At 44.4% G+C, this 12,238-nt stretch overlaps 1 protein-coding gene across 2 annotated transcripts in view; it reads right to left on the bottom strand.

Annotated features, from left to right (window-relative positions):
• The window catches only part of AGO3 (argonaute RISC catalytic component 3), a 152,386-nt gene that overhangs the window by 8,424 nt on the left and 131,724 nt on the right, over nt 1-12,238 (bottom strand). Inside the window, exons 14-16 of one of the 2 annotated variants that reach the window (XM_073562907.1) lie at nt 9,432-9,522; nt 9,125-9,319; nt 8,479-8,613 (exon numbers count right to left, since the gene is read on the bottom strand). In XM_073562907.1, coding sequence (XP_073419008.1) covers nt 8,479-8,613; nt 9,125-9,319; nt 9,432-9,522 — 421 coding nt within the window. Of the gene's footprint in view, nt 1-8,478; nt 8,617-9,124; nt 9,320-9,431; nt 9,523-12,238 lie in introns of both variants that reach the window. The other variant, XM_073562900.1, reaches the window with a different exon arrangement.

The raw sequence follows: 12,238 nt of genomic DNA on the forward strand, positions 1-12,238 counted from the left end.
TAAAACTATATGAATATATATTATAGTCAGGCATATTTTTCTTTGAAACATTTTGGAGTTATATATACAGCTCTGGCAAAAAATTAAGAGACCACTGCAGTTTTATAAAAATCAGCTTCTCTACATGTCTGACAGCCGTTCCATTCCAGTGTCAGTTGAATTCCAACCAGAGTACACCTCATTCTACTTAATGTGCTTCTGATTAGGTGATCACCTGAAACAAATCTTATTTAATGAAGGAAAGTATAAAAAACCCTGCTGTGGTGTTCACAATCGTCTTGCAATAGGACAAGCTGAAAGGCAAAACAATGCTAGTAATATCCCAAAAGTAATAGGAATGAAAAAGTATAAATTAGTCCTACCGGTAATGGTATTTCCAGGCGTCCATCATGACAACACCACCAGGAGGTTGTCCTCCTTATCCTTGATAGGGACAGGAACACAGAAGAGGTTAAATAGCCCCTCCTCACCAACCCCTTCAGTGATTTTCTAAGTACCACACCAGGATTGATGCAACGTAATTTTATTGAACTTCCTACCATACATGTTACCTCACATATCAGATAGGAAATCCAAGGGAGGGTATATAAGTGGTGCTGTGATGATGGACGCCTGGAAATACCATTACCGGTAGGACTAATTCCTACTTTCCAGGACGTCCCTCCTGACAGCACCACCAGAATTACCAAATTACTACCACTAGGGCGGGATTACAGCTTGGAGGACTTTCCTCCCAAACGCTGTCTGAGGATTTGCCAGAACATTCAACTTATAATGTCTGCAAAAGGTATTAAATTTAGAACAGGTTGCGGCCCTGCATATCTGGTCCATAGATGCTCCCGTGCTCTCTGCCCATGAGGCAGAAACTGCTTTTAGAGAATGGGCTCTAATGTTTTCTGGTGGAGTCTCTCCTGATGACACATATGCTGCACTGATAGTTGACTTCAACCATCTAGCCAGGGTAGCTTTTGATGCCTTCTTCCCCTTGTTTTTGCCTGCCATCTGGATGAAGAGGTTAGAGTCTACTCTCCAGCCTTTTGTAACCTCTAAGTATTGGAGGACGGCTCTTTTAACGTCCAAGAGGTGGAGAGAACATTCCTTCTCGTTGTTGTAATTCTGGCAGAAGGATGGTAGTACAATTTCCTGGCTCCGGTGGAAGTCTGTAACCACTTTGGGAAGAAGGGCTGGATTTAATTTTAAGATGATGCAGTCTTCCTGGATCTTCAAATATGGATGCTCTATAGACAGGGCCTGAATCTCCCCTATGCGTCTAGCCGTAGTTATTGCCACTAGAAATAGGGCTTTAAATGTCATTGATTTTAAGGGGGCCTGTTCTAGCGGTTCATATGGGTCTTTGCGCAGCTCATTTAGGACCAAGCTAAGATCCCAAGGTGGTATCGAGCTACGGATTGTGGGTCTCATCCGCTGAGTGGCTTTTATGAACCTCACTACCCATGGATGCTTGGCTAGGGGGAAGCCGAAGTATGAGCTTAAGGCCGCCACCTGTACTTTGAGCGTACTAGGCCTTAGCCCTTTATCAAAGCCCGCCTGAAGAAAGTCTAGGATCTGCGGGATATCTGGACCCCGGATGACTGATACTGGCCCCTCACATTGAGAACAGAATTTCTTCCAGATTTTTCGGTATATAGCCGAGGTTACTGGTTTTCTACTATTCTGCATAGTAGCTATAACTAAGTTATATAGAGTCCTTTTGATTTCAGGATCTCCGCCTCAGAATCCAGTCCGATAGTTGTAGCATCTCGGGTTTCTGATGAACTAAGGGACCCTGGGTTAACAAGTCGCGTCTTGATGGTAATAGCATCGGGTCTTCCTATGCCATCCATTTTAGTAAGGAGAACCAGCTTCTCCTGGGCCAGTAAGGAACGATCAATATTACTGATGCACTGCTTTCCTGGATCTTTCTTAGGACCCTTGGTATAAGAGGGAGTGGCGGGAAGGCGTAAGCGAGCTCCATGTTCTATTCTTGGGTTAACGCGTCTACTCCTATTGGGTTGTCTGCCGGGTTGAGAGAAAAGAATCTCTTTGTTTTTTACTTTTTTCTTGCGGCGAATAAGTCGACCTCTGGTGTCCCCCAACGTTGGCATAGCTGTGTGAAGACCTCCTCGCTTAGTGACCACTCTGACAACTGGATCTTCTCTCTGCTCAGGAAGTCGGCAACCTGATTTCTGGATCCCTTCAGATGGACTGCCGTAACTGAGGCTATTGTCTGTTCTGCCCAACCAAAGATCTCGTGCGAAAGGACCTTAAGGTGACGGTATCTGGGACCTCCCTGATGTTGAAGGAAGGCAACTGTAGTCGAGCTGTCAGAGAAGATCCTGACATTCTGACCCTTCAGTTCTTCTTGACACGTCTTTAGCGATTCCCAGACTGCCCTGAGCTCTCTGTAATTCGAGGACCGGTTGCGTACTGATGGGCCCCATGTCCCCTGGAGGTATCGACCTCCATGTGAGCCCCCCATCCTCTGAGACTGGCGTCGGTAGTGATGTTTGTACATGGCAACAGTCTCCATAGTCTCCCTTTTCCGAGATTTTTTGTGTGTTTATCCACCAGGAAAGGGACTGTTTTTCTTCCTCGGAAAGTGTCATGTTCTTATCTAGCGATGTTTCCCTGCCGTCCCAGGTCGCCAAGACCTCTCTTGAGTGGAACTGGCTCCATTGTACACTGGAGATGCATGAAGTCATGAGACCCAGCACTCTCATTGCTTTCCTTATGGAGATGTAATTGCGTCTCTGGACCCACTGGACCTCTTGTGCGATTGCCTGCTGTTTGTGCAGAGGAAGGAAGGAACATTCTTTCCCTGAGTTCAGTATGACTCCAAGAAACATCTTTTCTCTTTCTGGTCTTAGGCTGGACTTCTTCCAATTTATTACCCACCCTAGGCTCTGTAGAACCGATATGGTGTATGTACGGTCTTGCTCCATCTGTTGTGGAGAGTCTGCCACTAGCAGCAGGTCGTCCAAGTATGGTATGATAAGGGTATTTCTTACCCTTAGATGGGCCATGATTTCTGCTATGAGCTTTGTAAAGATTCGGGGCGCTGAGGCGAGTCCGAATGGCAAGCAACGGAACTGGTAATGTATTTTTCCGTAATCTTTTATGGCGAACCTGAGGAATTTTTGGTGAGATATGTGGATGGGCACATGATAGTAGGCACTTTTTAAATCTAGGGTGCACATGACCGAGTCCTTTTTTATCAATGATATAACTGCTTTCAGAGATTCCATCTTGAATCTTTTGTAGGTCACCCACTAATTTAACGGCTTTTGATTTATTATGGTCCGGTATTCTTCTCCTGGTTTCTTTATGGAGAATAAAGTTGAGTAGTGACCCTTAAATCTCTGAGTATGGGGAACTCGGGTTATGGCCCCTATCTCTATCGATCTTCGGAACTGTCTCCCACACTTTTGTTTCTTCTGGATCAAAAGGAAGACGGTACCTAAAGTCTTTTGGGACTATTAGTTTCTTCCCCGATTCTTCCCACTCTTCTAATATCATTGTCGTTATATGTTTATTAACCGGGAAAACAGTATTTCTACGGGCTCTCAGCCCTCCGAACATCTCATCTTGGGTTGTCTGAGGTTCTGTAGAATCTTCTACTTTCATTGTATCCCGGACTGCTTGTAGGAGTGTGTCCGTATCTTCCACAGGAAAAAAAGGTATCTCTTCTTTTCTTCCGGGTGAGCTGCTGAGGAACCTTCGCCGGAGTCAGGATCAGAGTAGTCTGACACCTCTCCTTCCTCCGAACTCTGTTCTAGCTCCCATCTGCGCCTCTTCGGGCGCGGGGATTGTGTCGGTACCAGCTCTGCGACCGTGGACTGCACTTCCTCTCGTATTACGGATCTCATATTGTTCAAAAGAGAGGACTGTTCTTGTCTTAGGAGTCCCGATATACAGTCCTGACATAAGCTCTTTGTATGTCCTGACGGGAGCTTGGCTGAGCATAGGGGGCACTTGCTAGGCTATTTCCTGGTAGTCGAGGTGGACTGCTTAGGTGCCTCCTTGGCCTGAAAAATATATAGGGAAGCGGGTCCTGTATATCTGTGTATGGAGACACGTAAGGGACCCTGGTACCCTTCTACTCACATGGCCCGGGTCTGGCTCTAGGGACTGGACATTTGGACGGCTACCACCTTCCATCTCTACTGAGTCAGTGTGCTGTGGGTCAGACTGTCTTTAAGTAGTCGCCTTACCCGGCTTCAAGACATCTGATTCGTCCTCCTTCCGAGCCCAGCTGCTGAGGATGATGCCTGCTGCATGTGCGAGGGTCTCCCCGCCCTTTACCGACGCCTCTCCCTGTGCAGGGCGCCAGGATCTCCGTGACGCCGGCCCTGTGGGATACCCTGCTGCCCGGGCCATGTCGCGCTGGGCGCCGCCATGTTTTCCCTTGGCTACGCCCCCGTAAGCCGTCACCGGCGCGCCCCCTCGATGATGCGGCGCGCCAGAATCCGGGACCCGAGGTGTCGGCGTCCTGCAGCCAGGACCAGCAGCTGCTGCAGCGCAGAGCCCTCCAAGGGGATGCGCGTGACGGGGAGCAACCAGCTCTACCCCCAGCGCTGAGGGACCTCCAGCGGTGTCAGCACTGCCCTAAACCCACAGCGAGGGCACCACCCCCGGCAGCTCCTGCCACCGGGCTCCGACCGACACGCCAGCCTCAAATGTAAACGTACCGCTGCGCTCTTCTGCGTCTGTCCCTGATAGGAACAGGAAAAACACTGAAGGGGTTGGTGCGGAGGGGCTATTTAACCTCTTCTGTGTTCCTGTCCTTATCAAGGATAAGAAGGACAACTTCCTGGTGGTGCTGTCAGGAGAGACGTCCTGGAAAATAACTTTCAGCTTTACCCAACATCGGTCGTCTAACGGTAAGACGGAGACCTGGAGAGGTGTACAAGCCACAGTGTTTTGCACCCACTGTGAAATTTGGTGGAGGATCGGTGATAATCTAGGGATGCTTCAGCAAGGCTGGAATTGCGCAGGTTAATCTTTGCGAAAGACGTATGAATCAAGCCGTATAAAATGTTATCCTGGAAAAACAGTTGATTCCTTCTGCTCAGGCAATGTTCCCAAACTCTGAGGACTGGTTTTTCCAGGAGGACAATGCGCCATGCCACACAACTACGTCAATCAATGTGTGGATGAAGGACCACCACATCAAATCCCTGTCATGGCCAGCCCAATCTCCAGACCGGAATCCAAATGGAAAACCTCTGTAATGTAATCAAGATGAAGATGGATAGCCACAAGCCATCAAACAAAGAACAACTGCTTAAATTTTTGTACCAGGAGTGGCATAAGGTCACCCAAAAGCAGTGTGATAGACTGGTGGAAAGCATGCCAAGATGCATGAAAGCTGGGATTAAAAATCATGGTTATTCCACAAAATATTGATTTCTGAACTCTTCCCGAGTTAAAACATTAGTATTGTTGTTTCTAAATGATTATGAACTTGTTTTCTTAACATTATTTGAGGTCCGCAAGCACTGCATTTTTTGTTCTTTTAACCATTTCTCATTTTCTGAAAATAAATACAAAATTTAGTGCTTGGAAACTCGAAGACATGTTGTCAGTAGTTTATAGAATAAAAGAGCAATTTAGATTTTACTCAAAAATATACCTATAAAGAGAAAAATCAGACAAACTGAAATTTTGCAGTGGTCTCTTAATTTTTGCCAGAGCTGTATGTTTGTGTATATAGCAATTATATGTATACACCACCAGGGCAACGAAGGAGTGGCTTCGTAAGAAGCATATGAAGGTCCTGGAGTGGACTAGCCAGTCTTCAGATCTCAGCCCCATAGAAAATCTTTGGAGGGATTTGAAAGTCCAGCGACAGGACCAAAACATCACTGCTCTATAGGAGATCTGCATGGAGGAATGTGCGAACATAGCACCGACAGTGTGTGCCAACCTTGTGAAGACTTACAGAAAACGTTTGACCTCTGTCATTGCCAACAAAGGATAACAAAATCTTGAAATGAACTTTTTTTAATGACCAAATACTTATTCATCCTCTATAATTTGCAAAATAAATCTTGCCAAATCAGACAAGGTGATTTTCTGGATTTGTTTTCTCATTTTGACTTTCATAGTTGTGGTCTACCTATGATGATGTCAATTACAGGCCTCTCTCGTGGGAGAATTTGCACAATTGGTGGCTGACTATATCCTTTTTTCCCCCACTGTATATGCTGCTAACATGCCATCAACTAAATTGTTTGCATGTAATATTTATTAACACTTTGTAAGTTGAGTTGAGTTTGGAGAGGGGTTGAGAGAGATGGAAGATTAGGAGTTTAGTTTTGTCCACATTGAATTCCAGAAAGTGTGAGAAGGAGGAGCATATGGCTGATAGACACTGGGATTTTGAATGGCAGAGAGGTGACGTCTGGGTCAGACAAGTAGATTTGAGTGTTACCAGCATATAGGTGGTACTGGAAGTCATGGGACTTTATATGTTGCCCCAGACCAAAGATATAGATGGAGATGAGTAGGGGTCTCAGGGCAGAGTCTAAAGGGCAACTACAGAGAGAGGGTGAGATGAGGATGTAGTATGGAAATAAGTGATGTTAAATGTGCGGTATGAGGACATCCTGGAGAGGCCAAGGTCTTTGATAACAAGGGATGAGAGACGACCTATTGTAGGAGGCAGTGGTAAACTGTCAAAGGCAAAGGACAGGTCTAGACAGAGGAGTATTTTTATGAATCTTCTCTTACATTTTGAATTGATGAATAAAGATCTTTCTAATTGAAACCATATGTGAATTGCAGCTTAGTCTTTTGTAGGATATAAATGACAGGTGAGTAGAATATTACATCATGGAGGATTTTTTCTAAAATGATAAATGTGGCAAGAGACATGCACTTCCACAGCTTTTATTTGTCATATGTGCAGAGTGCATCATTACTTATAAATGCAATTTCACAGAGTACAAACAGCACATCACTCCTCGTATAATTATCATGAAGCGGAGCTGGCTGCCCTCTGTTCCCATGCTGAGGCACATTGCTGGACCTGGCTGTGGAGCAGGGGCACTGCAGGGAGGTCTACCCCTAATCGTAGATCGGTACTCTAGCCTGGACTGAGCAGAGTAGGAATAAGACACACCAACACTTGATAGGGAACCACCTGTAAGGAGCAGCTGTGTGAAAGAGGCAGAATCAGGTGATACATTATACTACAAACCAGTTTAAAATGGTTAGACCCTAAGTGAGTTAATACCACTCCGTGATTAGAGCAGCATTTCCCACCAAAGGTTCTGTAGTCATGGAAGTTCCTTGGAACCGGTTAAAAGGGTTGCCCATCTTTATTTTTTTAATCCATAAACTTCTTGTTTGTGAAAATAACAAACAGTTAATATGTATATACCCATTGCCACTCCCCGTATTTGTTTATATGTCTGCAGTAATGAAGTCATGTCAACATCATGTGACCACTGCATCCAATTAGTTAGCTCAGCATGATGCGGATTAAAATGACAGGAGGCCGCGAACCCAGTGATTGGCTACAGCAGTCATGTGATGTTGAGGTCATGTCACTACTGAAGCAATAGCAAGAAAAAAAAGTGGAGAGTTGACAATGGAGTGGCAAGGTACTAGTGATGAGCGAACGTGCTCGGATAGAGTTATCCAGGCATGGTGGAGTGCTAACCGTGCATCTTCAGCGTGTTCGAAAAATATGTCCCCGCAACTGCATGTCTCGCGGCTTTTCGACAGGCAATCCACATGTGATGCAGCTGTAGAACAGCCATGAGACATGCAGGTGCAGGGACTTGAACATATTTTTCGAGCATGCTCAAGACACTTCGCACACAAGCATGCTCAGATAGCTCCTTATCTGGGCACATTTGCCGATCACTAATAAGTACATATGACTTAGCTATTTTCATAATTGAAGCCCATGAATTAATAAAATTAAAGACTTACAAAACCCTCAAGAGGTTTCCAAGAACACAGCATGAGACATCACCTTTAGGTTTTGGTACTACTGCTGCTACATTACATCCTTATTTGTGTTGTAAAGTCTGGATCTTGTCATTCAATCAATGGAAATCTTAAATGTTTAGATTTGTTTCTAAACTAATCCATCACTATTGTTGTTGCTCTGTTAAGAACAGAAGCCATTATTAATGCGAACTGAGCCTTGTAATAAGAACAGGGCAACTTTAGGAGTTCCACATGTGGCACAAATGTTGAAGTAAACCTATAAAAAATTATACACATATATAAATACACAGTGTATACCAACTTCAAACAAAACTTTTTTAATTTAAATTTCTACATCAAAATCTCAAATCCCACCATGTATAAAATAACTATATTTTTTTTTTATTTCTTGTAGGTGAGATTAACCTGGGTATGTTTTTTCCTAACAGGATGCTGTGATATAAGTGACGGTCTTGATAGCTGGAGAGGTAATTACTGGGAAAGCACACACTTTTTGCTATTACAGTTATTACATACCCTTTCAGTTCGGTCGGCACAGAACAACCTTGTATGATGCCTTTTCTGCACCACAATGTAGGTGATTCCAGGCTGGTAATCCTTCTCCAGACTAATGCAGGCTTCTCTAATAGCTAGCAGCTCATAATATAAGACCTGCTTAAACGAGGAAAAACAGTACAATTGTAGAACATGGCTGGCGTGTAAAGATATTATAATATAGGACATTACCCTCTATAGGGAGCTGTACAATGATGGCATCAATATAGGGAATATTTTGGTAAAACACTTTTCTCAGTTGAGCATCATACCTTACCAAATCAGCTATTTATTAGTATGGCTTTTGAAGTTAAATTCTCATACGGTTACACAGTCACAATAACAATCCAATACTGCTGAAAATAATGGCAACACCCTCAAAGAGACGAGTTTACTAAGCATGTGCTGACGGGCCTCGATGAGTTTCATTGGGAGCAGCAATGTCTAGTTACGGTAGTTACTGATATAACTAGAGTAGTTAGATAAACCCTAAACCCTAAGGAAATCCTAAACTTTGAGTCCTAGCATTTCCTGTGAAGACTGTCATGTTCATATCAGCACAGCTTGGTCTTGATGCTTTTATGGTCCCTACATCACGCAAAGACCTCGAAACAAAAGTTCCACTGACCTGTCTGAATTGCCCTTCTGAGACTCCATCACGATAAAAGATGATTCGTGTGGGTTTGAAGCGTGTGGATTTGTAGAACTGGATAAGAAGTTCTCTCACCATGGAAGCAAGGTCATGGATTATTTCCTGCCGAGGTCTCTGTACCCGCACTGTCGCACAGTACCGACTTGGGTGGGCATCCATACTGCCTACAACCTATTACAAGTATAAAAGGTTAACATATAAAAAAAAGTAAAATATTTTCAGATAAAATCACTGTATTGTGTATGAAGCAGAAGTCATAAAAAATGACCAACTTGGCACTTACAGCAGCAATTGAAGGTTTTTTGCCATCTCCAGCAGGTGGATGAGTGACATCTGCTCCTAAGAAAATGACTGGTTGTTGGAACACAGACGGCCTAAGTAAAGATATACATGTCTATGAAGAAATTTACAATTACAAGTAGCCAGGATACCAATTTCTCATTCATGTTCCCACTGATGTACTTTGCAAGCCTTGTGAAGCCGATAGAGGTCCCCTTAATCTTGATAACTCTATGACCAGGCAGATGTAGATGTGCCATGCAGGAGAGAAGTTGGGAACGTGAAGATGCAACCCTAGCAAGAGTAATGAAGTTCTACAGTATATCGTCACTCAGCTCAGATTAATTTATTATTACTACTTGTACCGTGTACCTCAATATATATGGAAATTTAACCCAGTATGAAGAATCACATATCACCTAATACAACTTATGGACACACATAAATACCAACCTTCAACTTTGTAAATTGGAATCTTCAGAAGCGCACCACTCCGGCCCCTCGGGCTTCCTGCTTTGCCGCAGACAGTGTGTTTCTGAAGATTGACAATTCAGACCACAGTATGGTGACGCTGCTGCTGTGAACTGTGCGTACTCTTCCAGGCTTCTATCAGAGGCAGCTTTGTCTCTGCACCACTGGAGAATTGCAGGGCACTAAAAACTGTCCAGATCCAGCAGTATGTAAAGCATAGAGCATGCTTGCTCCACGCGCTTGTTGCTTATGTAACTGGCCATATTTGGACCACTGAGTGGCTGCTAACCAAGGCAATAAACTGTACTCTATAAAAGTAAAAATCTCAATGTTCTTGAAAACGAGAGGGATTTACACTGCGGGGTAAATTGCAAAGTTGCTTGTTTGTAGCATCACTTTGCAATTTTAACCACTTTTCAATTTAAGACATCCCTTTTCAGGATGGTTAATATAACACTGCGCAACAAATTTCAAGGAAGTTCTTGTCCCCTGAGAAAATTTTATTGTATCTTATAGATTTTGATATGCTGAACACAAATATGTACTCCAAAACTCTGTATCACGTAAGGTTTTTAAGAAACAGTTTGTAGTCTACATTATGACAGCAGAGACACTACATACATGTGCATCTTTGTCAGTAGCAAAAGCAATTGTTCAAAAGTGTTTTGCTGTGAGCATATTGTCCACAAGTTGTTCGAAGTTCAGTGCCCTGCTGTTGCCAAGGAAGTTGAAGGTCACATCTTTAAAGGCTCTCCGTGCCACTTGTTCAGCACCTTGCAAAAGACTATCAACGCTACTGCCAGTCATTATATCTCTGATCTGTGGGCCAATAAAAATACCTTCTTTAATCTTTTCACCACTTATTCTTGGAAATTTCTGTCGCAAGTAAGAAAAGGCTTCCGATTCTTTGTTTATTGCTTTGACAAAATTCTTCATAAGCCCAAGTTTAATATGCAAAGGAGGGAGAAATATCTTTGCTGGATCAATGAGAGGATTATGCTTAACATTCTTATGTCCAGAAACCAGGTTTTCGCGGAGTGGCCAGTCCTTTCTGGAATAGTGTGTCCCACTCACAAATAAAACAACGATAATTGGTATATCCAAGCTGGAGTCCAAGAAGAAGTGCAACATCTTTTAGATTACCACATCTGTTCCAGTTAGAATTTCTATAATTAATGTGGGTCAACAGTAACTCCATATTCTCATACGTTTCTTTCATGTGTACGGCATGTCCAATAGGTACAGAAAGATAGATAATTCCGTTGTGTAGTAAAACAGCCTTCAGACTTAAAACTGACGAGTCAATGAACAGTCGCCATTCCTTCGGGTCACGTTCGCATCCAAGAGCACCAAACAACCCAAAGACATTGTTGCAAAAGGTTAAACTGTCAACATGGGTGGGGGGCGTGGCTATGTAGCGGTGAGGGAAGGACACACGCTGCGGGAGCTCCTATTTATCCTCCACATATCCTGGACATACTGCCTGTATTAAGCTCAGGACTTGGCAGCACATGGTGTCCGCTGGTGTCGGGACCCCCCCCGGGAGCTCTCAGGAGAGGCACAGGACGGCTCCGGTGAGCGGGAGTCTTGGAAGACGGGGGTGGATGGCGGGGCCCGCGGGGAGCGGCGGCCATCTTGGATTCACACTCTATCAGAGGGAGCGCGGCGTCCAGTTTACAGCGCTGCAGGGACAGCGATCTATATCCTGCAAAATCTGAGAGGAGTGCGGTGAGTGCCCTGAAAGACGGGCCCTGCATAATTCCCTCTCTCTAAGCTGAACCGCTGGCCTGCTAGTGCCATTACAGTGGGGAACCTGCTCCCCCTCCCATTGCTGCTGTCTCTGTGGGTGGATGTCCCTCCCCATCCCCCCTGCCATAGGAGCCTTGGTGACATTCTGTCTTCATTGACAAACTCTACTCCCAGGCTGTAATTAATGAGTGTGGTCCCTACTGTGTATATATAACTGCAACGGGAAGATTTCTGGACTGTATAACTTCAGCTATACCGGGGTATTTCACGGTTCTTAATCATGAACCGATCTAAAGGATCGACAGCAGCAGAAAAATTGAAGGAATTTGTTAGACCTGACCTTTCTGAGGGTGCATGTACTCTACGAAATGGCCCCTCACAATCTCAGCGTAAAAATCGTCCCTCTTGGGGTGGAGAGGAGATCGAACAGGAAGAAATGGCCCTTAAACAGGCATCTGAACAGCTCATGCAGGCTATCTTACTAGGACATCTCTGCTGGAGAAAATAGAGGATGTCTACACTGAGGTGGGGAGACTCAGTCATGATATGCAGGCCATGAGGGGGCGTATCACAGAGGTGGAGACAAGGGTG

The sequence above is a fragment of the Dendrobates tinctorius genome, unplaced genomic scaffold, assembly GCF_039654945.1.
Source record: "Dendrobates tinctorius isolate UK_male_01 unplaced genomic scaffold, ASM3965494v1 ptg000015l, whole genome shotgun sequence".
In the NCBI taxonomy this organism is placed as follows: domain Eukaryota; kingdom Metazoa; phylum Chordata; class Amphibia; order Anura; family Dendrobatidae; genus Dendrobates; species Dendrobates tinctorius.